At 44.1% G+C, this 25,864-nt stretch overlaps 1 protein-coding gene across 1 annotated transcript in view; it reads right to left on the bottom strand.

The window, feature by feature from the left end:
* MTREX (Mtr4 exosome RNA helicase) overlaps positions 1 to 25,809 on the bottom strand; it is a 111,286-nt gene extending 85,477 nt beyond the window's left edge. Inside the window, exons 1-15 of the mRNA XM_088469411.1 lie at positions 25,542 to 25,809; positions 12,188 to 12,325; positions 11,399 to 11,465; positions 11,177 to 11,239; positions 10,807 to 10,919; positions 9,169 to 9,343; positions 8,989 to 9,079; positions 7,180 to 7,304; positions 6,583 to 6,681; positions 6,388 to 6,490; positions 5,721 to 5,852; positions 4,914 to 4,993; positions 4,000 to 4,110; positions 3,483 to 3,584; positions 2,380 to 2,505 (exon numbers count right to left, since the gene is read on the bottom strand). Of these exons, the coding sequence (XP_088325537.1) occupies positions 2,380 to 2,505; positions 3,483 to 3,584; positions 4,000 to 4,110; positions 4,914 to 4,993; positions 5,721 to 5,852; positions 6,388 to 6,490; positions 6,583 to 6,681; positions 7,180 to 7,304; positions 8,989 to 9,079; positions 9,169 to 9,343; positions 10,807 to 10,919; positions 11,177 to 11,239; positions 11,399 to 11,465; positions 12,188 to 12,325; positions 25,542 to 25,648 (1,632 nt within the window). The 5' untranslated portion in view covers positions 25,649 to 25,809. The remainder of the gene's footprint in view (positions 1 to 2,379; positions 2,506 to 3,482; positions 3,585 to 3,999; positions 4,111 to 4,913; positions 4,994 to 5,720; positions 5,853 to 6,387; positions 6,491 to 6,582; positions 6,682 to 7,179; positions 7,305 to 8,988; positions 9,080 to 9,168; positions 9,344 to 10,806; positions 10,920 to 11,176; positions 11,240 to 11,398; positions 11,466 to 12,187; positions 12,326 to 25,541) is intronic.
* Between the last annotated feature and the right edge of the window lie 55 nt (positions 25,810 to 25,864).

Genomic DNA, 25,864 nt, shown 5'->3' on the forward strand with positions numbered 1-25,864 from the left:
GACCCACCTGATAAGGTCACCGTGACGTGGTAGGGGCCAAACATGTACTAAGAACCTTAATAGAAAACCATGTTAATTGATAATTTTTTATATATATATATATATATATATATATATATATATATATATATATATATATATATATATATATAATAAACTATATATATATTTTGATATTCACTAATCTTAATGCTTAGAGTGTGCATTTGCATTTTCCCCATTTTTTCTGCTGTAGAACTACAGGTCTCAGCAAGGTAGCATCTCTTATTGTGTTTAAATTAGGATTTGCAGACCAGCCCCCCCTTTTTTTCCTATGTATGTAGACATCTTTACTTAATCCGTTTCCATAGGCAGCGAGTATGAGATGCACCAAGTATCACCACAGGCATATCATTGGTATGGTAACACATCCCACTGACTGCGGTTATTGGTTATGCCAGACATATATTACACAGTTCAACTTTTAGGACTGATTTGGTGGAAACAATTAAAACCATGCAGGCGTCCTGATGCGCGTTTCGCTAGTTGTACTTAATCATAGGATCCCCACAACTGTAAGAAAGGAGCAAAAGAGAAGCACTCAAGAGCTGTGCGCATTTGAGAGGTAGCAGCTGGATTTGTACCATTTGTTACTATTGCCACCCTGACACCCAACCAACCAGTGACGAAAGAACATGGGAGTAATTATAAATGATAACTGCAAGCTGAAAACGGCTGTGAAGAAGATAAGCCATACATAACACTGCACAGAACTGACAGCGATTCTCAAAGCTAAATACCGTGGGGGATTGATTCAGTGTAGCAAGCAGGCTTGCCGCATCTTCCACGTGCCATACTGCACATGCACCCAAGGGGTACATACGGATCTCTGCTGACTAAATGGGTGTGAATCTGCATTTGCACGTAGGGTAATGGAGCGTACACACGGTCAGATTTGTCAGACTTGTCAGATGAACGATTGAACGATTAAACGATCTGAACGATTTGACCAAAGTTTTGAACGATTTGAACGATTGAACGATTTTTGACTGCATTAAAATGAATGGAATCGTCCAAGTCTGACTGCAAACCCATCAGATGTCAGATATCGTTATCTGACAAACGGGAACGCGCATCGTTGATCGTCCATCGTTCAGGCATGTCAGATATGAACGATTTTCCTTCAGATATGAACGACTGAACGATTTTTAAATCGTTATCGTCCATATCTGAAGAAAAAATCTGATCGTGTGTATGCACCATTAGTGCGCTGTGGGTGTGGACACGGAATTGGGGGCAGATTTTTGGCTATACAGAGAGCCAGCTGATTTCGGACTGATCTTTTTGCACCAAGGATAGGGCTGATACCACTGTGCAGAGATAGCGAGTGTAGCTACTTTCACAAGCAGATGTATGAGGGCAGTGCAGCCGACACCGAATATAGACGGAGATCCAGGTCTACCTTCAAGCTGTGGTTTCTATGTGACTCTGAATCAGGCTCTATGGGGCAGATCCCGAGTGGCAATGCCGACGGATTTTGATGTTTTCAGCGTACAGGAACAAAATCTACGACCGCGCCAAATTACTGAAACACAGGGACTAGTGCATATGGTTTGGTTGATCCTTCCACAGACAACACGATCCGTGAAATTGGTAGTGACTTTGCGAACGGATCTGCTCCGTCTGGTAGGAGCGTCATGGACGTGTAGGCTGATTTTCGAGATAGTGTGTGGATGAAGGTGGGACGTCTGTTGTAGACAGATCTTTAGCACTCAACATTGTAATCACAGCTGCTGATGGAAACACAGTGGGTGGGATAGGCTACCACATTCAGTCATATGGGTTTTATTCATACACGGTCGGATTCTCGCATCAGCATAAAACTAAGTGAGCAGGCCGCTGCTGCAGATGGGTCAGACTCAGAATCTGCTTCTATACGTAACACCTGGATGAACATATTGCTTAGATAATACAGGCAGGAAGCAAACCCGTGTCACTGTACAGCCATCACCAGCACAGTATCTTGTAACTATATTAGTTCTTGGAATATTAAGGTGCAAAGAAGTGGGCTGTAAAAACAGCTTCAATAATTCTTCCCTTTACTACGTTCATGAAAACAGTGCAAACAATAAACCTATCCCAAAAATCATCTTGTGCCTCTCTCATTAATCTGGATGTGTGCACCATTATATCATCGGTGAGTGAAGTGACCATGTTTATTTACATTTGTTTTTATATAACCTCTATTTTTGCTTTTGCACTTTATGTAGTACAGCATATAATACCATAGGTTACCATTTACCATCACTTCATCCAGCAGTACCAGATTTCTCTCCTCCAAAATACATTCCACTAAACCAGACGCCTGTGGCAGTGAAATCTAGTAATACGGCAATTTACCTTCAGCAGCTGCTTCCCAATCGCAGGGCTCATTTTCTCATCAACCATGAGAATTACTATTCCTCTCTCATCCATCCCGCGTCTCCCGGCACGACCAGACATTTGAATATATTCCCCTGAAGAGATCTGGCAGACGAGAAACAAGTCAGAATTGCCTGATGTTCCCTAAAAGACTTTAGGCAGCTGTATTATACTGTTCAGTAGGGTCTGATCGGCTTATCGGATGGAAAACATGAAAAGCGTTATCCGAAAAACGAGTTACAGCAAAGGTATGCAATGGGGAAGCCGACTGCCTTAATACCGGCAGCCGGGCTCCTGACTATCCTATCCTGGCAAGGGTGAAATGCCGGGCGTCTAGATGTAGACGCCCGGCATTTCCCCGACCCCAGGAGACCGGCGCCCGGCATCCCGAACGTAGTGATGATGCCGGGCGCCGCGAGCAGACAGCCGCGGGGGGGGGGGGGGAAGGGTTAGGTTTAGGGCTCCCGGGGGGGACTTAGGGTCAGGCACCCCCCCCGAGAGACTTAGGTTTAGACAGCGGGGAAGGGGGCGGTTAGGGTTAGACACTTGGGGGAGGGGGAGGTTAGGGTTAGGCACCCCTAAGGAGGGTTAGGGGGGCTAGGTTAGACAATACTTACCTATCCACGATCGGGATTTCCAGCGCTGTCGGGCTTCCGCTGCCGGGATCTCTGCTGATGTCGGGCTGCCGCTGCCGGGAGTCGAGCCATGCGGCCGGCGGTATTTCATACCAATTCCACAGCAACATGTAGTTGCCAGATTGTTACACTTCAACTTGCCTCCTGTTTTAATAGGCCCCGTAGCCACTAACCCGGTGGATGGAGCCCCTTACTTGTGCAGACGGTTTAGGCATGGATGTGCCCTGTGACCCCAGCCAACAGAGAATCCATTAAACAGAACCTATTGTACCTATGCATCTTTTACTGTATGTTCTGACAAGCAAATATGTATATTAATTACAATCACCACCTAGCGGTTTTGATTAGTTCTAAAAATAATCTGCAAAAATTAAGCCCAGACATTCAAAATAAATGTGATACACAAACTCTCTGTTCTTAAAATACAAACTGAAAGAAAATAATCACCCAGCGAAAGTCCTTGCCATCAAACTTTCTGGCATTTGTGAACAGGACAGTCCTGGCTGGCATATTTATGCCCATAGCGAAAGTCTCTGTGGCGAACAAAGCCTGTAGAGAAACAGAACAGGTTTAATAGAAAACATCTAAAACACAACTAGACAAACAAAATAATATCCTATACATACACTGATGGAGTAGAAGGGAGGGCTGAAATGACGTGGCATGGCCGGAAATAAAAATGACTTGTTGGGCAGTGCTTGCCATAACGGGCATCTAGCCAACATTTGGACTATTTGGGTAAGTGGGAGATCAGAAGAGGTGTTTGAGATTTCAGCCTTCAAGCAACATCCAGCTATAAATGTAATTAGTTTGGCATCATATCCAGAGTTATGAACTGTTCCAGGGCAGTATTACCTCCGTCCAAAACCTCAGGCATCTAACAGCACAATGTCATATGTCCATGTGTGACAGCTATGACCATGGCAATTACATATGCAGTGCTGACCTCCCCTAACAGTGTTACCTTAAGCAAACCTTCGGAGAAGAGGATCTCTATTGTCTCCTTTAGTATGGGCAGCAGGCCGCCATGATGAATACCAATACCTCGCTTCAGAAGAGGCAGCACATGTTCCACCTATGAAAGCGGAAGGAACAAAAATGTCATGCTGTATGCATACAGAAGATCAGAACTCATCAGTACAGTTCTACGTTCCATTGTCTGCTTAAGGGATCTATGTAGTAAGCCTTGGCGAGAGATAAAGTGGAGAAGTACCAACCGATCAGCTCTTAACTGTCAATTTACAGGCGGTTTCAAAAATGACAGAAGCTTTTTGGTTGGTACTTATCGCCATACATTTTCTCTCTCCCAGGCTTAGTAAATAGAGCACTGTGTTAACCTAGCATTGAAGCCCTTATCAAGAGGCTACCAGGGGGAGAAGCACACCCTTAGCCCTGTTATAACGTTTTACCTCCCCACTCCATTACAGACATCTTTAGGACAGTGTCTGGGTAGAATTACAGTTCAAAAACCTGATCCTGCTGTCATCTGAGACGCTGTGACATCTTTAAACCTGATCCTGTGTATGAGGCACAATGCAATTCTACAAAGCAAGACTGCAAAATGGTCATTCTCTCTCTGTTAGAGAACCGTACCATGGCAGCCTGCATCAGTAACGTAGAGCACCGGGGACATAGTTACATGAAAAAAACCTGCATGTTTAAACGGAACTTTCTTTTAAATAATGTCAGAAAGCAGCTTTGAATCACTTTTCTAAGAGACTGTGGCAATACCTCATTTGCGGCGCGACTTTACATTCCATAAAGTACACACTAATATGTTAGAAGAAGAAAGCCCCCTGTAACATAATCACAAACAGCTACAGAGGTGTGACAGTGGTCTACAAAAGCCATTCGTCGATGATCGACCGGGCAGCTGACCTGCGGGAGCTTCTTATCCTCATCAGACAGGCAATCTATGGCGTTATTGAACACTTCCTCCACCATCTTCTTCTCCTCATCTGCGGGCGAGAAGGGTAAACTTATTGTGTAGTGGAAGCAAAATGAGATTTACTCACTGTGTAAGATACACATTATGTTAAGAATATTTTCTGCTGTTTTTTTTTTTTAATAAAAATTTTTGTTTCCTAAAAATTTTTTAAATTTAAGTAAAATTAAACTCTTATGGGGCCTATCCATTAGCAGATAAATTTGAACGATGAACGATTTATTGTTCAGTCTGCTAATGGATAGGCTCTGAACGATGAAAATGCGCACTCTTGTCTCTCCAACATGTTGGTCAATTATCGCTCATTGCTGAGATATTAGAAATATCTGTCGCGGTAAACGACGAACGCTATTTTTAATGAAAATTAATAGAAACATAAAAAAAAAAAATCCACTCCCAGAATGATGTCATGCAATATCGTTGGTAGTTTGCAAAAATCTGTCATGTACATGACAGATATCTGTCACAGCAGCCCCAGGAATTTTCAAGGGATAATCTTTTGTCTTTCATCTTTTGAAAAAGATCTGCTGATAGGCCCCTTTACACGGCTTTATAAAGATTTCTCACCTGCTCTCCCTTCAAAAATAATTTTCTACAATTATTCTTAAGCTTAGGAGCATTACCATCCATACCCAGATATAACTGTCTGCTAAACCTGAAACTTTCATCAGCAAGACTGATGCCAAGTCCAAGTCATATAGTAGATACAGTATTTAATAAATAAGTGATACGGCACATACCGGAATTGAAGTCCAGCTTAGACATCTGAAGAGCGTAGGCCTCACAGTCCTTCTTGCTGAAGCTAAAGATTATGACAGGCTGGAAGTTGCGCTCCATGATCATCTTCACAATCTTGAACACATTAGAGGGTCCTGAGAAGAGAAAGTGCAGGTGGTGGGAGAGCTCATTTCAGTTTTACTCTAGGAACCGTGCAGGAGGATGGTGATGAAGGAGTTTATTAAGGGCCTCATGCAGTGTGGAGCTTAATCCAGTTTGCATGGGATAAACTGGGAATTCACAATGCTCATGTTTACAAGGAGTCTTGCATCTGACACTCGTGCCTCCTTTCGCCCAGACAATATGAGAGAGGGGGAACGAGGGAGGGAAGGGCATCAGTACAAGTACAATAAGGGCATCAGTTGCAGACCGGCTGTCGTGGTGACCTTAGGGCTGGGCCAAAGATGATCAGCATCATGGACCTTTGCAGTGTATAAAAGAAAGCTGAAAGTATTTCACTACGAGTATTTCAATGTGCGCTTTTCAGTAAAATAAATAAAAAGGGTTTGTGTGGGTTTGTTTTCTTAGATTACGCTCCCATTGTTTGGCGAAATGTAATATGAACCATTTGGAATGAAGTCACCAAAACAAAGGACTTTTCAGAAGTAAACCTGCATCTCTGATCTGTACCTTTAGTTCCACCTTTACGTCCTTTTTGGTCACCTTTGGACAACTCCCCTGCGTCTCTCAGGACTTGCATTGCTGTATTAAAGTTGTCTTCTCGGAAATCCCCCTGATATAAAATAAAGGTAAACCCCAGGAGAATGATAAACTATTAGATGTATTCTATTGGGAGTATTCTGAAGAGACGCATCGTCAACTTACATTTTCATCCACAACAAGATGTAGTCCATCGCCCCCTGCTGGGAATATGTAGTGTTGTAAGGGAGTAGGACGATAGTCTGTGTAGATGACATGACAAGGCTAATAACAAAATAAAAAGTATAGTTTAGTTTATAAAGAGTAATGGTAACATGTTGCCTATAGACAAATGTAATCAATACTAGACCGTTAACAAATGGGTTCTCCTTTACATGTACAGTAATGAAACTAGTCTTAATGAATATTATTCCTATTAATACATATTAAGCTGTACTAATCAATCTGATCTATAACATTTCTAGTTTGAGCAACCCAGTACTACTTTCACTGCAAGCTGCCAACTACGAACAGCCAAATGTCAGTGAAGACGCACACACACACACACACACACGTGTATATATATATATATATATTTTTTAGACATATACTGCACATGCATAAAAGTAATACAGAATAAAGTTCTCAAATGGAAAATATTAAAGAAACCCTTTAGCGCCATCTATTGGTTGGGCACATGAATACAGCAGCTTGCTTTACCAAATGCTCCACACAAATACCAATCAGCAGTTCTCCCTGTACAATAGGTCACTGTGAACTTACCTGCTTGTGTAGGTGGCAAATCCATTCAGCAAACTGACGAGCATTAGGTATGGTGGCAGAGAGAAAGACATAATGCACATTGTCTGGCAGAAGAATGATCGTTTCCTCCCAGACAACTCCTCTCTCTGGGGAAGATGAAAACGATTTCTATTAACCCCTTAAATCTCTGACAATTATAGATGTAAATACAGACTGTACACTATATGCAGGACAGAGGACACTCATTTTCAACCAGCTTATACACTTCAGGACACAGATGTTAGGAAACTAGTATAACATTGTAACGTTCCTATGTATATAGTTTAAATTCTTAGGGGCAGATTTACTATGAAATGGTTTATCAAAAATGCTGATGATCAGCGGATTTAAAGTGGCATTTTTTTCTTTTCTTTTTTTTTTAAACAAGCTTAATCTAGCATTTATTACAGATGCCGTTTTAAACCATTGGTCAAAGTTGTCGATCATCAGCTTAGTAAAATTTACCCCTTAGTTTTTTTTCACTAAAATAATGCTTCAAATTGTTTTTTCCCCCTCACACACATTAGGGATGGCCCTTCCGCATTCAGACACATGGTTATACACCAGAAGAAGGGCCGATACTAGCTTTAGAATACAGTTTCAGGCTACGGCAAAAAACCCTACGGTCACAGCAATGTGTGACTCTGAATCAGTCCAATTGTCTAATAATCAAACTATGTTTAAACCTTCAAGCTATAGCATGCACTTCTCTAATTATCTCAGAACCTTCTACAACCAATTCTACAAACAGTACCTCATAATGTAAGCATTTTACTATCAACAATTCAAGCACAGGTTATTTTATTGACTGGTACAAACTGTGTACTTGTGTCTAATTCTACAGATGTGTCCTCATACATCTAGCCTCCTTTTGCGTTAAACAGCCCTTCTAAACACGCCATGCCGTGGAGTGATTCAGTAGCGGCGAGTCTTTTTTGTGCAACGTGTTACCTTCAAATGCACACAGTGATGTGAATAGCTAGCACAAGCAGCTTCTGCTGATTAAAATGATGTGCAGCATGCTTATGTTCTCTGTTCGGGTGTATATGTACGTTACAGTCGCTGACACTAATGTATACACCCGCACAGAGAACATAGGCATGCTGCATATCATTTCAATCAGCAGAAGCTGCTTGTGTTAGCTATTCGCATTACTGTGACTGTGTGAATAAGACACATTTGAAGGTAAAAAGCCACCCAAAAGACGCTCAGCGCTACCGGGGCACACAACTCCCGCGTTGTGTGTGGCGCGACTTGTAGCGCATGGAGGATAGATGTATGTGGACACATCTGTAAATGGATGCAAATTCTACTGTTTAGCTTCACCCTCAGCAAGGTGACTCCAGAACTACAGTACAAGTTACTTGTGTGTGTTACATGTGACTCTACTGCCACCTAATGGCTAAACTTATTATTGTTTAACCTTGTTTTTATTATTCATGACGTATGAAAGGGGCAGAACTAATCGGCTACAAGAACAACAAGTTATCCCGATACCAGTTTCAACATATAAATACATACATAGGTGTTATTCTTTCTACTTTGGCAAATATATTTTTTAATGTATGTTCTAGTTCTCTTGTAAACTCCCAATTCTTTCACAGCTAGAAACGAATCAGCCTACACAGACACAGGAGCCAGCGATGTAACAATAGCAAGAGGAATATTAAAATATATTTTTATATATAAGAAAGGCCCATTATGTAATAGTGCATTGTACAATAGACAATGAGTGTGGATGACCGCATGCTAACATTACACTCCCAATATCACACACATAGTAATAAATACCGGCATCTCTCATGTAATGAATCTCATCAAATATGACCCAGCCAACTTCTCTCATGACTTCGGAGCCTCTGTATAACATGCTGCGCAATATCTGCAAATAAAACACAAGAATGAGCCTTCATACATGTTTATGGCAGTACACAAAGACCGTAAAGGTTTCCAATAATATATTCCATGTACCTCTGTGGTCATAACAAGGCAGGATGCTGTAGGGTTAATGGTTACATCTCCTGTCATTAAACCAACATCTTGAAATTCTTCATACATCTCTCTGTATTTCTGGTTACTCAGAGCCTTAATTGGGCTGGTGAAGATGACTCGCTGCTTCTCTCGCAGAGCCAGTGCGATGGCATATCTGTGACGGAAAGATCAGACAAACCATTTCATAAATAAGCTGGTGGAATCATTATGTGTTTCATATAATCCACAAATTTCCTTTCATACATTGTACTAACTAGGTGGCTCAAAGCCAAAATTGGTTTCATTAAGGCAGGAGATATCGCCACCATGTGGAAATTCTGGGAATAGAGGGTAGATTCTTTTTTCAGGTCCATACATATATATGGTTTATATCAGAGCGTCTCAACTTCAACCCTCATGTTTTCCCAACATGTCATGTATTGAGAATTTTTGTCTTTGGAAGCAGGTGAGATAATTACTGACCCAGCAAAATAGATTAACTCACCTGTGCATGATGAAAGAAATCCACAAAACATGACCCTGTTGGTGGGACTTGAGTGGAGAATCCCTGGTATATATAAACAATATAGGTCACATACAAAGTGGATGCTGCCATTTGTATGCAGAACCAATAAGATGCAGTCTATATCCCAGTGTATTTCTAGTCTACATTTCATGAATATTATGGGTCTCTCTGCTGCCATTTATGACACCTGCAGCAGAAAACACTGACTTTGCGAGCTGAACAAGGTGTCCAGGAAACAGGGACTATAACACTTTGGGTCATGTTCTGGAGTTGTGCTGTACACAAGCTAACGATGCCTATGGCATTTCATCCAATAACCTTGCAAAATAAACCTCAACTGGTAAAAACTTCATAAAATTTGCTTAATTGACTTTAAAATAAAATTATATTTCTGATGAAGCAAACTCAGATCTAAGGGCCTAAGGGGGTCATTCAGACCCACTCGCGAGCGGCAGTCTGCTCGCAAGTGGGTCGATGTTCCCCACTGCACATGCGCACGACGGAGGGAGCTCCTCGTGCACATGCGCGAGACCCGGCGAGCGAAGGACTTTCCATCGCTCCGGGTCTCGCACCAAAGGGGGCGTGCTGTCGATGTTGATTGACAGCACGCCCCCTTTGGTGGGCGTTCCGGGGGCGTGCCCGCCAGATGGAGCGTTCCTATGGGAACGCCTACCGTCTGAAGCCGGCCCCACTGACATCACTAGTGATGTCAGTGGGAGTGATTTTGGCTCTGATAGAGCCAAAATCACTCCTGGCCTTACGGTTGAGAAACCCGACCACAGGGTTTCTCTCGCAAGTCCGATGGTCGCGATGGTCAAGACCATCGCGACCATCTTGTTGGACGCTCATATATGCTGTGGGTGGTGACCCACAGCTATACGAGCGTCCAGGAGGACGCTCCATTTTAATGGAGGTGGGCCATGATTCAGAGCAAGCGCTCTGGTCAGAGCGTCCGGCTCTGAATCAGGGCTTAAGTCACCATGAATTAGACTACACACCACAAATCACCTGGATTTCATTAGTTCCATTAAGAATACAATGCTCTATTTTGCTACATACAGACGATAAATTGTATAATCTCCATAGACAAGAAGCACAAGCATGATACCTACTCTGCACAGACTGTTTTCCCAGCCGACGTGTGGGCAGAGACCAGCACAGACTGATTGTTATCAATGCACAGAATGGCCTCTCTCTGAAACGCGTCCAATATAAACGGATATTCCTACAGAGAAACAGAAGGGTTACTACGTGCTGCACATTTAAGCAGAGATATTCCAATTAGATCATTTCTTCTCGCCGTATACAGCACAATAACACGTTCTGAGACATCACCATAAATGCCTGAGTGTACTCAATTACCACCACTTAAGATTTCAGTTTAGATCGGCTGTAGTAGAAAATGGCTTACAAGAAATTGAATCTAAGAGCAATATTATAATTTGCAACATTATAAGAATACTCAGATGTTTTAGGACGTACCTTTGCAGCTTTACCAATTCGCGGTTTTAAAGGCATGTATTCATCATCAGCGGGAAGAGCCACCTACGTAGGAGAAGAGAGAACATGAGCTTTCTGACAGAAACGTTAATTACTATTGTCCTTTGAAATCCATCGGTCTAGCCCCGACAGACAGTAAATCTACCAGAGGCTTGGTCAATAATTTTCTTATACAGCACTAGAAAAATAGCAACTAGTATTTACCTCATGGGTGCAACTCTCAATGGTTTCCACTTCTTGTACTTTTACCCTTGGCATTAAGTCTGCCAGGCTGAAAACACAAATGTTCAGGGTTAGGACACTTCTAAAGTACTTCACAAATAAACATGATTCTTAGGGGGAGATTTATCAAAGTTTTGAGAGAGATAAAGTACCAACCAAGCAGCTTCAGTCATTTTACAGGCTGTTTGAAACATGACAGTTAATAGCTGATTGGTTGGTACTTTATCTCTCTCTCTCAAAGGTTTTATACATGTGCCCCTTAGTTGAAATGTGTTTACTGCACTGGTTTCCCCCATTTACACCACTAACAGATGGTGATTAGTAGTAGCAGCAATGATGCCGCTATCAATACAGCTATGGCTTACTCCAATATATATATATATATATATATATATATATATATATAATATAAAGTTTATTGTTCAAGAACAAATAAGTTTAGAGGTGTAATAAACAAGATTAAGGTGCTAAAAACGCACACAGGGGTAAATTTACTAAAGACTGACTCATTTGAAAATCGATCTAAATCGGTCAACATCAATGTGTTCCAGGCGATATACCGATTTTTAAGTGTTAGTAAATGTATGATTTGTCCCTGAAACACATAAATGTTGATCGAAAATATATATATATATATATATATATATATATATTTATTTATTTTAATTAAAATCGACTTTTAGTAAATTTACCCCACAATGAGAATGTATTACCAAACAATTGCCAAGGTCTGCATGGGGGGTGCTACCATTACAAGATGTCGGTTCTTACTTTATGTCATCCGAGGTCGATGGTTCAAGCTTTAATTTTTTGCCAAAAATACATTCGTCCGCAGGGTCATTACTGGGCTCTCGCTTGGTGCTCGGAGCAGGTCCTGTGATCGCACCATGAGGTTTAGCATTTCTTTTCCTGAAAAAAATACAAGTACCATTATTTTCTAATGGAACCATAGGAGTGACCATCCTCTTTGTCAAGAATATATTGGCAAACTAGAACGTTTCACTGTAAGAACCTCTCACCCGTCCCCCTTCTATAATGTTTTTATTTTCTTTATGTCATTTTGATCTTTTATTTTTGGTACAGAATCATTTTGACTAAAGCTGCCAAGCACATAACACACAACACCGGATACGTAGTATAACCTCACCATAATCCAGTGCATATAATCCTTCCCATAAATATAGATATAGTGTAAAGGAAAGCATGGAATCGCCCACACTTTCCACATTATACCTATTATTTTTCTGGCGTAGTTGGAAAATAAAAGTAAATATCGGGTTTGGTGCGGTGACAAAGCATCACCTTGTTTTGCACTAGTTTTCCTAGATGTCCCCAGATGGACCAACCTATCAGACTAACACAGGCCAAAGTTCTGTACTAGGTAACCGGTTAGTCGGCTAGAAGTGGGAATAAACCCCATAAATTCATGTTGTGCTGCTCAGTGAAGGCTGATATATGAAAGTGACAAAGTCCAGCATACCCACTCCAGTTCTACAATCTTCATCATTACTGTGACTGGATGGGACATGTTTCTCTTATAATAGTTGGCAGAACACAGACAACACTTCAACATAGCATATTGGACGCAATTTGCCTTTATAGAACAAGAAGTCTGGAAATGCAGATTTTGACGTGCCCCCTCAGATATGCAAAGGAAAACGTGGGATGTCTAGCGGATACGCGCACAGCCGGACATGGCAGCACATCACCAGTAACGGAATACCGGCCTTAGGTGGCAGGAATATTTCCACAAGAATAATACATCACAATGCAACATACATCGATGCCAACAGGGTACTAGTTCACAAGTCAATGGTTGGAACACGGAATGGACTTTAGCAGAAATATGGCACTGTAACATAAGCAACCTCAGTACTGTACAAGACTCAGAAGACAGCACTATCTAGACCAGTGGTTCCCAAACTGTGCACCGCGGCACCCAGGCGTGCCTCGGAACACTTGCAGGGGTGCCTCAGGTTGGTGGTCCAGCATCAAATCAAATTATTTATGGTCAATGTAATGTATATATTTGGACAAACAAAAGCGTAAACCTGTCACCCACCACATAACTGAGCCTAAGGATGACAGGTAGAACAATTTACTTCACTACATCTTTTTCTGAATTGCTTAGTAACAAAACTTGGCTTAGGGGTGTTGTGAAAACATTCTGATACCATAGGGCCGCGATTCAAAAAAGTTTGGGAACCACTGATCTAGACAGTCAAGAAAAAGTTGAGAGAACTGTTTATCTTCACTAACAAGTATTTTAATTTAGTTTAGACACTAGAGGGGATATTTATTTAGAAAGTAGAGATAGCCCCTTTTTATCATCCTTAACAATCACCTTACGCAATTTTTAAACAGGGTTGGTGCAAAAAAAATCAATGATTTCTCACGCAGCCACTTTAATTGCGGAGCTTATTGTTTGGAGTCAACTTGACGCCATCTCAGGATGACATTCTGCTTACTTACCTTACCAAAAACATGCACTTCTAGCGACATGCTGGCACATGCCAACCGATAAGGCCAGTATGGAGATATGGGAAATATTTACCGCACATGCCTGACTCTCCAGTACAATTTTAAAATGTCACTCCAACAAAGTAATTTTCTGGATCGTTAAACTTCCTGCGGAGGGAAAGTACTGCGCCTCACCGCAGAAAGGGTCAGTTTTAAATAAAAATTTAGTGGTAACATTATGCAGAAGTGATGAGTTGTACTACTGAAAAAACACACTCCATTAAAATTAGACCCCTAAAGGGACTATGGCCCGTATTCAATTTGGACCGAAAAGCCATTTTCGCGTGATTTTGGCGAAAACTTTTCGCGGATGACGTAATTTTCGTCTTTTTTGATTTTACTATGTATTCAATTTGGAAGACATTCCGCCTAGGCGGAAAGTTAATACAATGTAATAGGCAAAAAAGTTTCGCCTATGAATAGCAGGCGGAAAAAAGTGCAGAATAGGGGTTTTGGGGTGCAACGTTGCGGGAACCCCCGTGCAGCCTTCAGACAGTCCCCCAAAGGTAAACTGTCAAAAAATGTTTCAAAAATACTTAAGGACACCCCAAAAAATCACTTTGAATTTGGGGGCGAAAAAAAAATGTTGGGGGACAAACAAAAACTAGCAAACTTGACTCTGGGTGGGTCCCCAAGTATGCCCCAGGTGTTTTTTTTCATTGCAGGGGCTTGCGGCAGGTGGATTTTTTATGATTTTTTCAACTTAACTTTAGTAACTTTAAAATATGCTACCCCCCCATTTTCAAGTACCCCAAATTTGCTGGGATGTTATTTTCTGGAAAAAACTAAAACAAAAAAAACTCCAGAATACTGTTCTGTACCACTTACACAAAAAACAGGATTTTGGTACTTACCGATAAATCCCTTTCTCCGATTCCACAGGGGACACTGGAGTTCAAGACAGTGGGGTATAGACGGTGGTAGAGCAGAGCCTGGCACTTTAAATAATTCTGAAGTGTGACTGGCTCCTCCCCCTCTATGCCCCATCAGCCCCAGTTTTAAGAACTGAGCCCGAGAGGAGACGGTAGACAACAGGAAAATGAGGAGAAGACCACAGAACGGAACAATACCGACTGAAGGAGAACAGAGGAACCCACTGCAGGGAACACATGCAGTCACACAACTAGATAAGGACCCAACAAAACGGCAGGAACGCAGCGCTGGGCGGGCGTCCAGTGTCCCCTGTGGAATCGGAGAAAGGGATTTATCGGTAAGTACCAAAATCCTGTTTTCTCCTTCATCCACTAGGGGACACTGGAGTTCAAGACAGTGGGGACGTCCCAAAGCCAACCTCCCGGGTGGGAAGCGCGGAGAACCTGCCGACCTTTCGGCCAACCGAAACAGGGACAGCCCAAGACTGGAGGCATGTCGTAGAGCCAGGAGACAATCAGAGCTCCTTGCTGAACAGTCACAGACATTCCACAACTTACAGCGTAAATTCAATGGAATACGGCTAGAGAGTAGCCGCAGATGAGAAGCATCAGAACACCGTAAGCTCAGCCAAAAACAGACCAAGCAAGACCGCTGGGAGCAGAAAACCCCAACTAGAATCCATAGAATGGCAGTAACATGAGAACAAAACTCGAGAAAACCGTACCAGCGACAACTACAGGAAGCTGCAACAGTCTCAGACAGCAGAATCCCAGCACTGCGGGACATCAATCATATAGATAAAAGTATAATGATACCAATATACAGAGACGGAGCTGAACCCGTCCACAGACTCTTAACCAAGCAAACAAGGAGGCAAGAGTCACGACCTAACAGTCGCCCTGAACCATTCTCGAGGTCCAACTATAACTACTAAAGGGTTGGTAACCAGTGGAAGGTTTAGACCATAGAAGTTGTCAACGAGTGGCGATCCCACTGGGCATGAGACGGATACGAGAGGATTGAGACTACAATTCCTTCCAGTGGGTCAGACGGCAGTACCACCCCTCCTGTCAAACAGCAGACAACTTCCTACATGATGGTAGAGTGTAATCAGTACCAACTACTGGCCTGAACATAGTATGAAAACACCCAGGATACCCTTAGCAGAAAAAGAGCACGGATGCCACCTCCACCCAGGGAGAGTTACCAATATAGGGAAGTATCCCACCCGCAAGGCTAAAGCACTAGGACAACTATGAAGGTACCATTCAGGTACCTGTCAGTGTGCTGAATTTATCAACAGATACTGAACAGGAAACTAACCAGGCCCCCTGTATGGAACATAGAGACTGTCACACTTTATAGTAAAGATGTGCATTAGCCCATAGATGCGCTTCAGTCCATAAACCCAACAGATTCCAGTAGAATAGGGTCACAAATCTCAATGTTACAACTATGCACCTACACACCAGGAAAGCTCTAAAGTGTACAGCCAACTGATTTAAAAGAACTGAAGGCTGCTAGGACAGCAGCTAGGGTGCGTAAGAGAGAATAACAGCTATGTCAGGATGCATGAAAAGGAAGCATCTTCCGAGGCATTAGTGGGGTAAGCCCGCTTACCTGTGAGCGACCAGAAGCCCTCTGGACGCTATGTAGAATGTCACTGACCTTATTCATCTCACAGCAACCCACCACGACAGGTACAGAGAGTAGCCTCAGTGGGCAAAGATCAATGCTCTAAAGCACGGACTTCAGTCTGGAGATGCTGCAGAAGAAAATACTGTAGAAACTAGCAAATTGTTAGTGGAGACAAGAAGGCCGTACAACAGGACGCTATACCTGAGCCTGTTCCATTAGGGATATGTATCCATATAGAGATTACACATACCCCAAAAACGGTCTGCTAGTGTATCCTTACATTAACACTTATAATGGTGAAGTGTGTATTACGCCCACAATCTGATACAACCCAGGCCAGACCCTGCCTATATCGGCGGGTGGCCCTAGGCCTCATGTAAATTAACTAAATAAGCCATGAGGATGGAATAGATCCAGGATTCTCTATGTACTGATAGGAAATGTACCCAAGGGACCATCAGATACCCATTTTATTGAGATATGCGACAAGACAATAATATAAAGTACCAGAATCGATGCTGGGAAAGGTACCTGTACATAGACATAGAATGCGTTAATTATCCCAAGTAAGAAGAGATATATATATATGTAGTGATAACGCCAGTCAGGGCCAAAAACAGATTTCTCCAATTATTAGGAAAATTCATACAAGGAACGGGAATATATCAGTATATATACACATACACACACACATAAACATAGCTGCATGAAAAGACAAACTCTTTGAAAGGAAGAGTTAGTACCGACATAGTAAGTCACTTGTCAAACTCCTGCACCAGGAGATCAGCACGCTACATACATATACATATATACACACACACACATATATCCCACAATAGGAGATCAGCATGCTATATCTATATATACACACACTGCATTCCTAGTGTCTTACCAGTTGGTTACTAAGTGCGCCCTAGAGTGTAGTTGTAATGAATAGGTCCCCCGAAGTGGACGCCGTAGATATAGACTGATGGAAACAGGACTATAACCCGAGGCGGGTGTAAGTACATATCCTTATATACATGTGTGGACATACAGGAAGGCCCCAGGACATGTATAGAGTCCATACTAGAAGCAATGCCGTAGGAGCCTCTGACTATCCTATGTAAGCTGCAGAATATGACTCTAGTCTATAGAGCCACCATATAATATGTATGTATATAACAGACAGCTTCTGGTAAACCCTGGCAGCTTTCCAGACGTGGAATAATATGTACCTTAATGATTGTGGAAGTATAGGCATACCTACACATATCCATAATTATATACATATACACACACACCACCCAATCCCTAGGGAGAGATGGTGTAAGCGGAGTTATAGAACAAACTACCGGATCAGGAGAGTCCAGCCTCTCATCGCAGCATCCTCTTTAAATATGCTAGGTATCAGACATAAAACTGAGAAGAACATATCCTACCCCTGCTTTAATGGTAAGGATAAGAAGCTATATATATATATATATATATATATATATATATATATATATATATATATACATATATACATATATTACATACACATATATACATATATTACATACACATATATATATATATATATATATAATATACATACCACATACACACACAAATCCCCACATGCCTACGCGTACCTACATACAAGATTAGTAGGTGACGATATAATTTGAAAAATATAACAAGGGCAATAATTAGAGCCATGGAAGGAACTGAGCCCCAGGTCTTAACGCCGGGTTTAGTATAAAATACAAGTATATACATACATGTGGCTTACCTCCACGCAGGGAGACTGCTCATGTGCAGCGTGTGGCCGTCATTCTGCTACGGCGTTGGGGCAGGAAATGTTAGCAACGTACTATCCCAGACTGATTACGATCCTGGGACCCTTCCGTTACCGGTGTACTCGCCTTATCAGGTGTGCCCCAGATGATGGAAATCAAAAGATGACCTCAGTGATGCGAGACAGCAATGCCAACCAACACAACGGCCATATGTTACTACTTCGTGTTGTGTGTGCTGCCGAAGGGAATAAATAAGATATAAATCCATATAGATGCATACCTTCTAAGGTAAGCACCGAAGGCTGTTGAGATTTAACATATGTGCAGCCACATATATGCATGAGAACAGTACGGCTCATTCTTAAGGTGAGCCAATGTGAGGCATAAGCCTGAGGATGGGACGCACCCTTTTTGTAACCTTGAGTTAAAGATATTCAATAACCGTAATTTCTGGCAGCAGCCAGAACAGTGGCCCCGACTATGCATACCATACACATTTAGGCAGAGTGATCTCTGGCAGCTATAGATGCAAGAAACACACTGCATTATTCTGTTACACATCAAGCATATTTGCCCCAGATGTTCAATGTAATAAGCCTGCCGCACCTGGTATACCCAGGCGGTCTCCCATCCAAGTACTACCCAGGCCTGGCGCTGCTTAGCGTCCAAGATCAGACGAGATCAGGCGTGTGGCCATAGGCGCTGATAGATATGTGGTGGGCAAAGTGGCATGGACACAACCTCTATATTAGGCTGTGGCATGTTCCTCCCTGTGCTTCATTTTTTTTTTTTTTTTTTTTTAAATATAATATTAAACCAGTACACTGCCCAGTTCCGTAGGGGAACTACCGACGTGCAATATAACAGAGATGAGGCAGAGCCAGATCTATATAAAGACTGCAGGTTAAATTACAAACTCCACAGTTGTGTCGTTAAACCTAATAAGACCAGTGCTGTAGGTTTAAGTAAAGAAAAAAACGGGAGAGGCCATATGCAAGCACAGGGAGAACATACAAACTCCCAACAGCTAGGGCCGTTCTGGGAATAAAACCCACAACCCTTTTAAGGGTTGCACCCCCCACAGAACTCCAGAGTGAGGATGCAGGAGATGCTGGCAATAAGCCCCAGCTCCTTTTAAGGCAGGTGAATATTTTAAAATACTCGCTGGAGGTAATGGCAGCATCTGTGCACGCCAGCATGGACTAGACTCCGCCCCTTTTCAATAAGCGGGCGGGGTGCAAACAATGGCTGGTATAGCAGCGCGAGTGGGGGAGCGGGAACGTAATAGCCAGCGCCGGTGCATCTTCATACAAGCACCGGCGCCGCAACCAGCAGCCGAGAGCGCTGAATAACAGCCTCGCTCTCCGGCGGCTGTGTGCAGAAGCCAGCGCTTCTACAAGCACCAGCGCGGCAGGGAACAGCCGCTCAGAGCAGCTTCCTAAGCCCCGCCATGCGGCCAATTGTAGGCAGCGCCGATGCAATCTTCATACAAGCACCGGCGCCGCAACCAGCAGTCGAGAGCGCTGTGAATAAGTCGCTCTCCGGCGGCTGTGCTCCTCCCCCTGCAGAAGCCAGCGCCAGTGCTTCTTCAAGCACCAGCGCGGCAGGGAACAGCCGCGCTGCTGCGCAATGTAGACTCCCTTATGGGAGTAGCGGGACGCGCAGGCTCCCTCCCCGTGGGGATAGAGAAGAGGGAGGATTCGGCTCTCGTGAGAGCTGACAAACAGAGCGCTGTCAGCTCTATTAAGTCAGACAGTGCTCAGTAGCAGGATATCAGGGCTCGCTGCTAGGCAGCAACATTACAGACTGTCTGAACAGTCTCCCTGTACATGAATCCGCGCTCTATGCGCGGTAGCTCTGCCCCTTGTAATAACGCTAGCGGCGTCTTAACAGGATTCCAGGAGGGGTTATACTACAGTGTATACCACCTGAGCCTGGGAGGGGGCAGAGGGGCCGCAGATTAAACTCCGTTCCCCATAAGGGGAACAGAGCTATACTTTCCAGCTGCTGGCATCAGGGCTGCGGCTAGGCATTCGGAAGCACGGACACAGCCTCTATATTAAGCTGTGGCGTGTCCTCCCTGAGCTACTGCCAGGGTGCCTTGGACTCCGACACACACTCTTATTTAGTGGTGGCGGGTCTCCTGATGCCTCCATGTAGCAGGCTGACAGACACAGCACTCTGTCAGCCTGTCCTCAATGCTTTGTGAAAGCTAGAAATTAAAATAAAGTTGAAATAAAAGAAAAAATACTAAGTGTGGGCTGGAGCTCAGCCCTATGTGACCGGCTCTCTCGGGCACATTCTAAAAACTGGGGCTGATGGGGTATAGAGGGGGAGGAGCCAGTCACACTTCAGAATTATTTAAAGTGCCAGGCTCTGCTCTACCACCGTCTATACCCCACTGTCTTGAACTCCAGTGTCCCCTAGTGGATGAAGGAGAAACACTATTTAGCAGCTATTGAGTCCATTTAAAAACACCAATACCTTCAGCAAGCCAAATCGGGGGGTATCATAGGGAACCCCCATGTCAGAGCATCTTTTGGGGGGTGTCAGGCTGATTTCCCCAAATCTGACAGTACTTTCCACTTGTATAAGTTTCACCAGGTCCCGTTTTCGCCTACTTTCAAATTGAATACGGCGATACGCGGGCAAAACTTTTCCGCCTGCAAAACACACGATATAGGCGAAAAGTCCGGGAGGCGAAAAAGTATTGCGGCTCAGCTCAAATTGAATACGGGCCTATGTGTCAAGCCCCTTAGACCTAACAATAATGCAGAGATGGTAGAAATCAAGGTTATTTAACAGAGAACCTAAGACATATCTCTTGCATTAGGCTAAATAAATACTAATTAATCAATGGGGACTGCAACTGGCTTCTATATAGCAAGCCTCCATGTAGGCTCTCTCACTGAAGAGAGATCTTATGGTATCCCTCCAGAAGCCTCCAATGTGGACATTTTATAAGTATTATACAGGGCATGTGCAGTAAGGTACAGGTTGAGTCTCCCATATCCAAATATTCCGAAATACGGAATATTCCGAAATACGGAATTATTTTGGCATGACTGAGATAATGAAACCTTTGATTTTTGATGGTTCAAAGTACACAAACTTTGTCTAAGGCACAAATTATTAAAAATATTGTATAAAACTACACTCAGGCTGTGTGTATAAGGTGTATATGAAACAAATTAATTACATTTGTGTACACAAACTTTGCTTGAGCCACAAAATTATTGAAAATACTGTATAAAATTACCTGCAGGCTGTGTGTATAAGGTGTATATAACACATAAATGCATTCTGTGTGTATATTGGGGTCCTATTCCCAAGATATTTCATTAGGATATGCAAATATTCCAAAATACGGAATATTCCGTTATCCAAAATACCCCTGGTCCCAAACATTTTGGATATGGGAGACTCAACCTGTAATAGCAATAGACATCACTACCAGCAGCTTTACTTGGGCATCCTCTGATCAGAGCTGCTGTCCTGCTGGAAATCTTTGATAATTAGCCCTTAGAAAATCCCTGATTACTAGAAAAAATTAGTGTTAGTGTTCTAGGTGGAACAGCATTTTTTTTTTTTTTTTGATAAATAGGCTCCCTAGCCACTTTGAATACCACATGCCATGTATACAACAAGGGGCGGAATTCAATTGACTTTGCAGCCCGCATCTCCCGTCTAAAGTGACAGGAGATCGCGGGCCGCTATTCAATTGTGCCAGAATTTCACGCTGATCGCGCCCATAGAGGTCAGGTTTAGCCGCATAAAGCAGCTAAACCCGACCAAAGTGCTGGGCGCGAACGCGAAAAGTGATGTTTGGGCGCCCAAACATGTCACTTTTCGCACATTTCAGCTCTCATCCCCCAGGGGCTGCGAGCTGAAATGTAGCGCTTGGCAGCTGATCGCGTCCGACAGGAGCAAGAATAGAATAGCTCCGTCGGGCGCGATAGGGGCTCGAGAGAATTGAATTCCGCCCAAGGAATTTTAACATCAGATGGACAAGGCTTCTTTAGAGTGTAAGGTATCCTCTTTGAAATTAGTATTTCTGGGTGCCAAATGCACACAAGAAATGTGTTTTGAGGTAGCACTGTGGGCCTGTAGCCAGGCATCTGTGCTTTTGTGAGTTGTGCATAAGACAAAGGGACGCCCGTTTCTCAGGGATCTTTTGCTGATACTAAAGACGATGGTTATGGCTGTGGAAGGAAATACAGTGGGCAGTACTACGTATATGCATAAATCCGTGTAGATGCTTGCGTTAGCATAAGGTAGTAAGTCTGCCTGCCTCAGCCGTTCCCACTTACAGCCGCTTTCTATGCAACTAAGACTCAGACCCAAAACATTGCATTCAAATATAATCTAGGGATGGCCATCGGAAAGCCACCATCAACAACAGATGCGGTAGTGCGGCCTTCACAACACACCCTGCAACGGCATGTGTCTCTATTTAATCTCTAAGTCAGCCGACAGCTTACACGTGTGCAGCCACTGAACTAGGAGACAGAACGTTGATAGAAATCCATCAGAACGGGGCAAGCGCCACAACTGAATTTATAAAACCAGTGGAATCAGGGGGAAAAAAAAACAAACACACACTGGGGGGGAATTCAATTCAACGCGAAGTTGAATAGTGCCGGGAGGGAGCTCCTGCAGCTATTCAATACACCGCGCTGTTTGGCCGCGCTAAACATTTCTTCTCGCACCCCCTGGGGATTGCGAGGAGAAATCCGACCAAAGTGCTGGGAGTGCAGCTATTTTTCTGCATAGCACGGCGCCAACAGCTGCGCGCCCGGCACTTTGGTTAGAGAATGCCGGTTAACGCGCCTTAACACCCTTGTTAAGGTGCGATAACCAGCATGCTCCGACCACACAGCGCACTGAATTGAATGGCTCCGGGAGTTCGCTCCCAGCGCTATTCCATTTGCGTTAAATTGAACAGCCCCCACTGATGGAAGAACCATGGCATTCCAATTACTACTACAAGGGGAGATGTATCAAGCCTTGGAGAGAGAAAGTACAAACCAATCACCTTGTACCTGTCATTTTACAGGCTGTCACAAGAGCAAGTGTACTAAGCTTTGGAGAGAGAAAGTGGTTGGAGATTAAGTACCAATCAACTGCTGTCATTTTTCAAACAGCCTGTAAAGTGACAATTATACCCCTTTCAGACATACAACCCAGGAAATTTCCTGCTCAGACCCGGGAATTTCTCCTGTGCAAATTCCCGGGTATTTGGTCGAGACCGCCCTTTCACACTGCAGTGTCTACCCAGGAAATTCCCAGGTAGACCCCTTTCAGACATAAGCCAGGTTTTTTAGTTTTAAATATTACCTGCCTCTCCTCTGCTCTTCCTAACCTATCCCCACTCCGGCTGCCGCTGATGATGTCATCATCATGCAGCAGGCAGCCATCCAATCAAAGTGCAGCCTCTATCTATAATATAATAACTCCTATCTACCCTGGTGGTCTAGTGGGAGTGCGGGCGGCCCGCTGTGGCTGCAAACCACCGGTGATCTCCAGCGCCGGTGTGAGGACTCATTTGTCAGCGCCACAGCCACCGGTGCGGGGGGTGATGAGCAGCAGCGCAGAGCATCCTATAGGACGCTCTGCACTGCCAACTCATTGTAATGAGCAGCAGCGCAGAGTGCTGCCAACTCATTGTAATGAGCAGCAGCGCAGAGTGCTGTCAACTCATTGTAATGAGCAGCAGCGCAGAGCGTCCTATAGGACGCTCTGCGCCAGGGCTGCCATCAGAAATTGTGGGGCCCGGGACTGATCAAATACGCAGGGCCCCCAAGACCCCATTATACAGTGCACATCTGGAAAATGGAGGCATATTAAAAATAGCTGAAGCCAGTGGAGCTGACCATCTTACAGTAATGACCTCACAGCTCCCCCCTAGAGCAATAACCTCACAGAACCCTGTTCTTCAGTAATTTCTGCAGCAAGTCCCCCCCTTAAATAATCCCTTCCTCCTTCAATAATCACCAGGCTCAACCTCCCTTCCCCAGCAAAACTTACCTTCTTAACTTTGGTGATGATCTCTGGTCTCCCGTTCTGTCCAGAGCCAGCAGCTTTCTCCTCTTCAGTGGCCGGCGCGCAGCAGCCTGCACTGATGTGACATTATGTCACGATTGCGCATGGGCACCTGACAGTAATACTAAGAGGAGCTCAGGCAAGCGGAGCTGCCTGGGCAGAATCATCCTCTCTGCCTGCCTCCCACGGCTATCCATGAACACGGCGGCGGCAGCGAGAAGAGAGCTGGGTGGCCGCACCGCAGTGCACTGGTAGGCGGCGGGGCCCCAGCCGGGCCTGTCTGTGACAGACAGTAAATGTTGTTATTGTGGCAGGGGGGAAGAAGCTAGCAGGCGGTAGCACCAGGCGGGCCCCCCGCGTGTCCGGGCCCGGGACTAATGACTCGGCAGTCCCCTCCTGATGGCGGCCCTGCTCTGCGCTGTCAATGTAAAAGCTGCTTGGTGCTGCCCGGGAGTAGTAAATTCCCGGGTAGTACCATTCAGACAGAAGCAGGGTAATTTCTCGGGAAAAACCCTGGTCGATTGCAGGGGCGGCTACCCGGGAACATGTTCCCGGGTAGGCACCTTTCAGACAGACTCGAGATGTCTGAAAGGGGTATTAGATGCTGATTGGTTGGGATTTTGGGGAATATTTACTAAAGTGTGGGTTTTTAGAAGTGGAGATTTTGCCCATAGCAACCAACTTCTACCTATTATCTCCAATCTAGAAGGTGCAAGTTAAATGTTTAGTAGAATCTGATTGGTTGCTATGGGCAACATCTCCACTTCTAAAAACTCTCACGTTAGTAAATATACCCAGTTATCTCTCGCCAAGGCTTAGTCCTTCTCCTCCATAGTCCTAAGTGGTACCTGCAGGGACCCAGCTGTCACACCACAGCCAAGACACGTCCCAGCTCCTCTCCTCACCTGCCAGTCATACATGTTACACCCCCAATCTTATTCCTCAGACCAGGCCATGCTGGGAGTTGTAGTACCGCAACATGCAGTGGAGACAGAGGCTGAGGACACGCTCCACCATCACACAGCGCCGCCCTGTCTGTCACTAGAGTATAACACCGCCACAGCAATAATAATATATCGGGTCTATTGACTAAGCCTTGGATGGAGAGAAAATGAAGAGAAATAAAGTACCAACCAACCAGCTCCTGTCATTTTTTAAACACAGCCTTGTCATGTCAGCTAGGAGCTGATTGGCTGGTACTTTATCTGTGCTCAATTTTCAAACTCCATCCAAGGCTTAGTAATAGACCCCCATATAGACTCTAAGGTGATGGCCGCCTCCAGTCTCACCCGGTTTTGCCGGCCTTGGCGGCGTGCCCGGGTTCCCCGCTCTTGCTGGACGCCGGAGTCTCCTCCTCGAACACACTAAACAGCTCGTCCCCGAAGGCGTCCGCCATTTCCCGTGAGATCGCAGATGGTAGGGACCGGTTCCCGGAGGTGGTGGAGACGGCTGAGAGCCGGAGCTGACCGGTAGTTGCAAGAGAGGCCGCGGTAACGGGCGATCACGTGTATAGTAGGCCGCACACAGATGACGTAACGTATGCGTCGCCTGCAGCTGTATAGTGTGGACTGTCACAAGAGGTGAAGAAAAAAAAATCTGAAAAATTAGTGGT

Source organism: Taudactylus pleione, unplaced genomic scaffold, assembly GCF_031769625.1.
Source record: "Taudactylus pleione unplaced genomic scaffold, aTauple2 ptg000092l, whole genome shotgun sequence".
In the NCBI taxonomy this organism is placed as follows: Eukaryota; Metazoa; Chordata; class Amphibia; order Anura; family Myobatrachidae; genus Taudactylus; species Taudactylus pleione.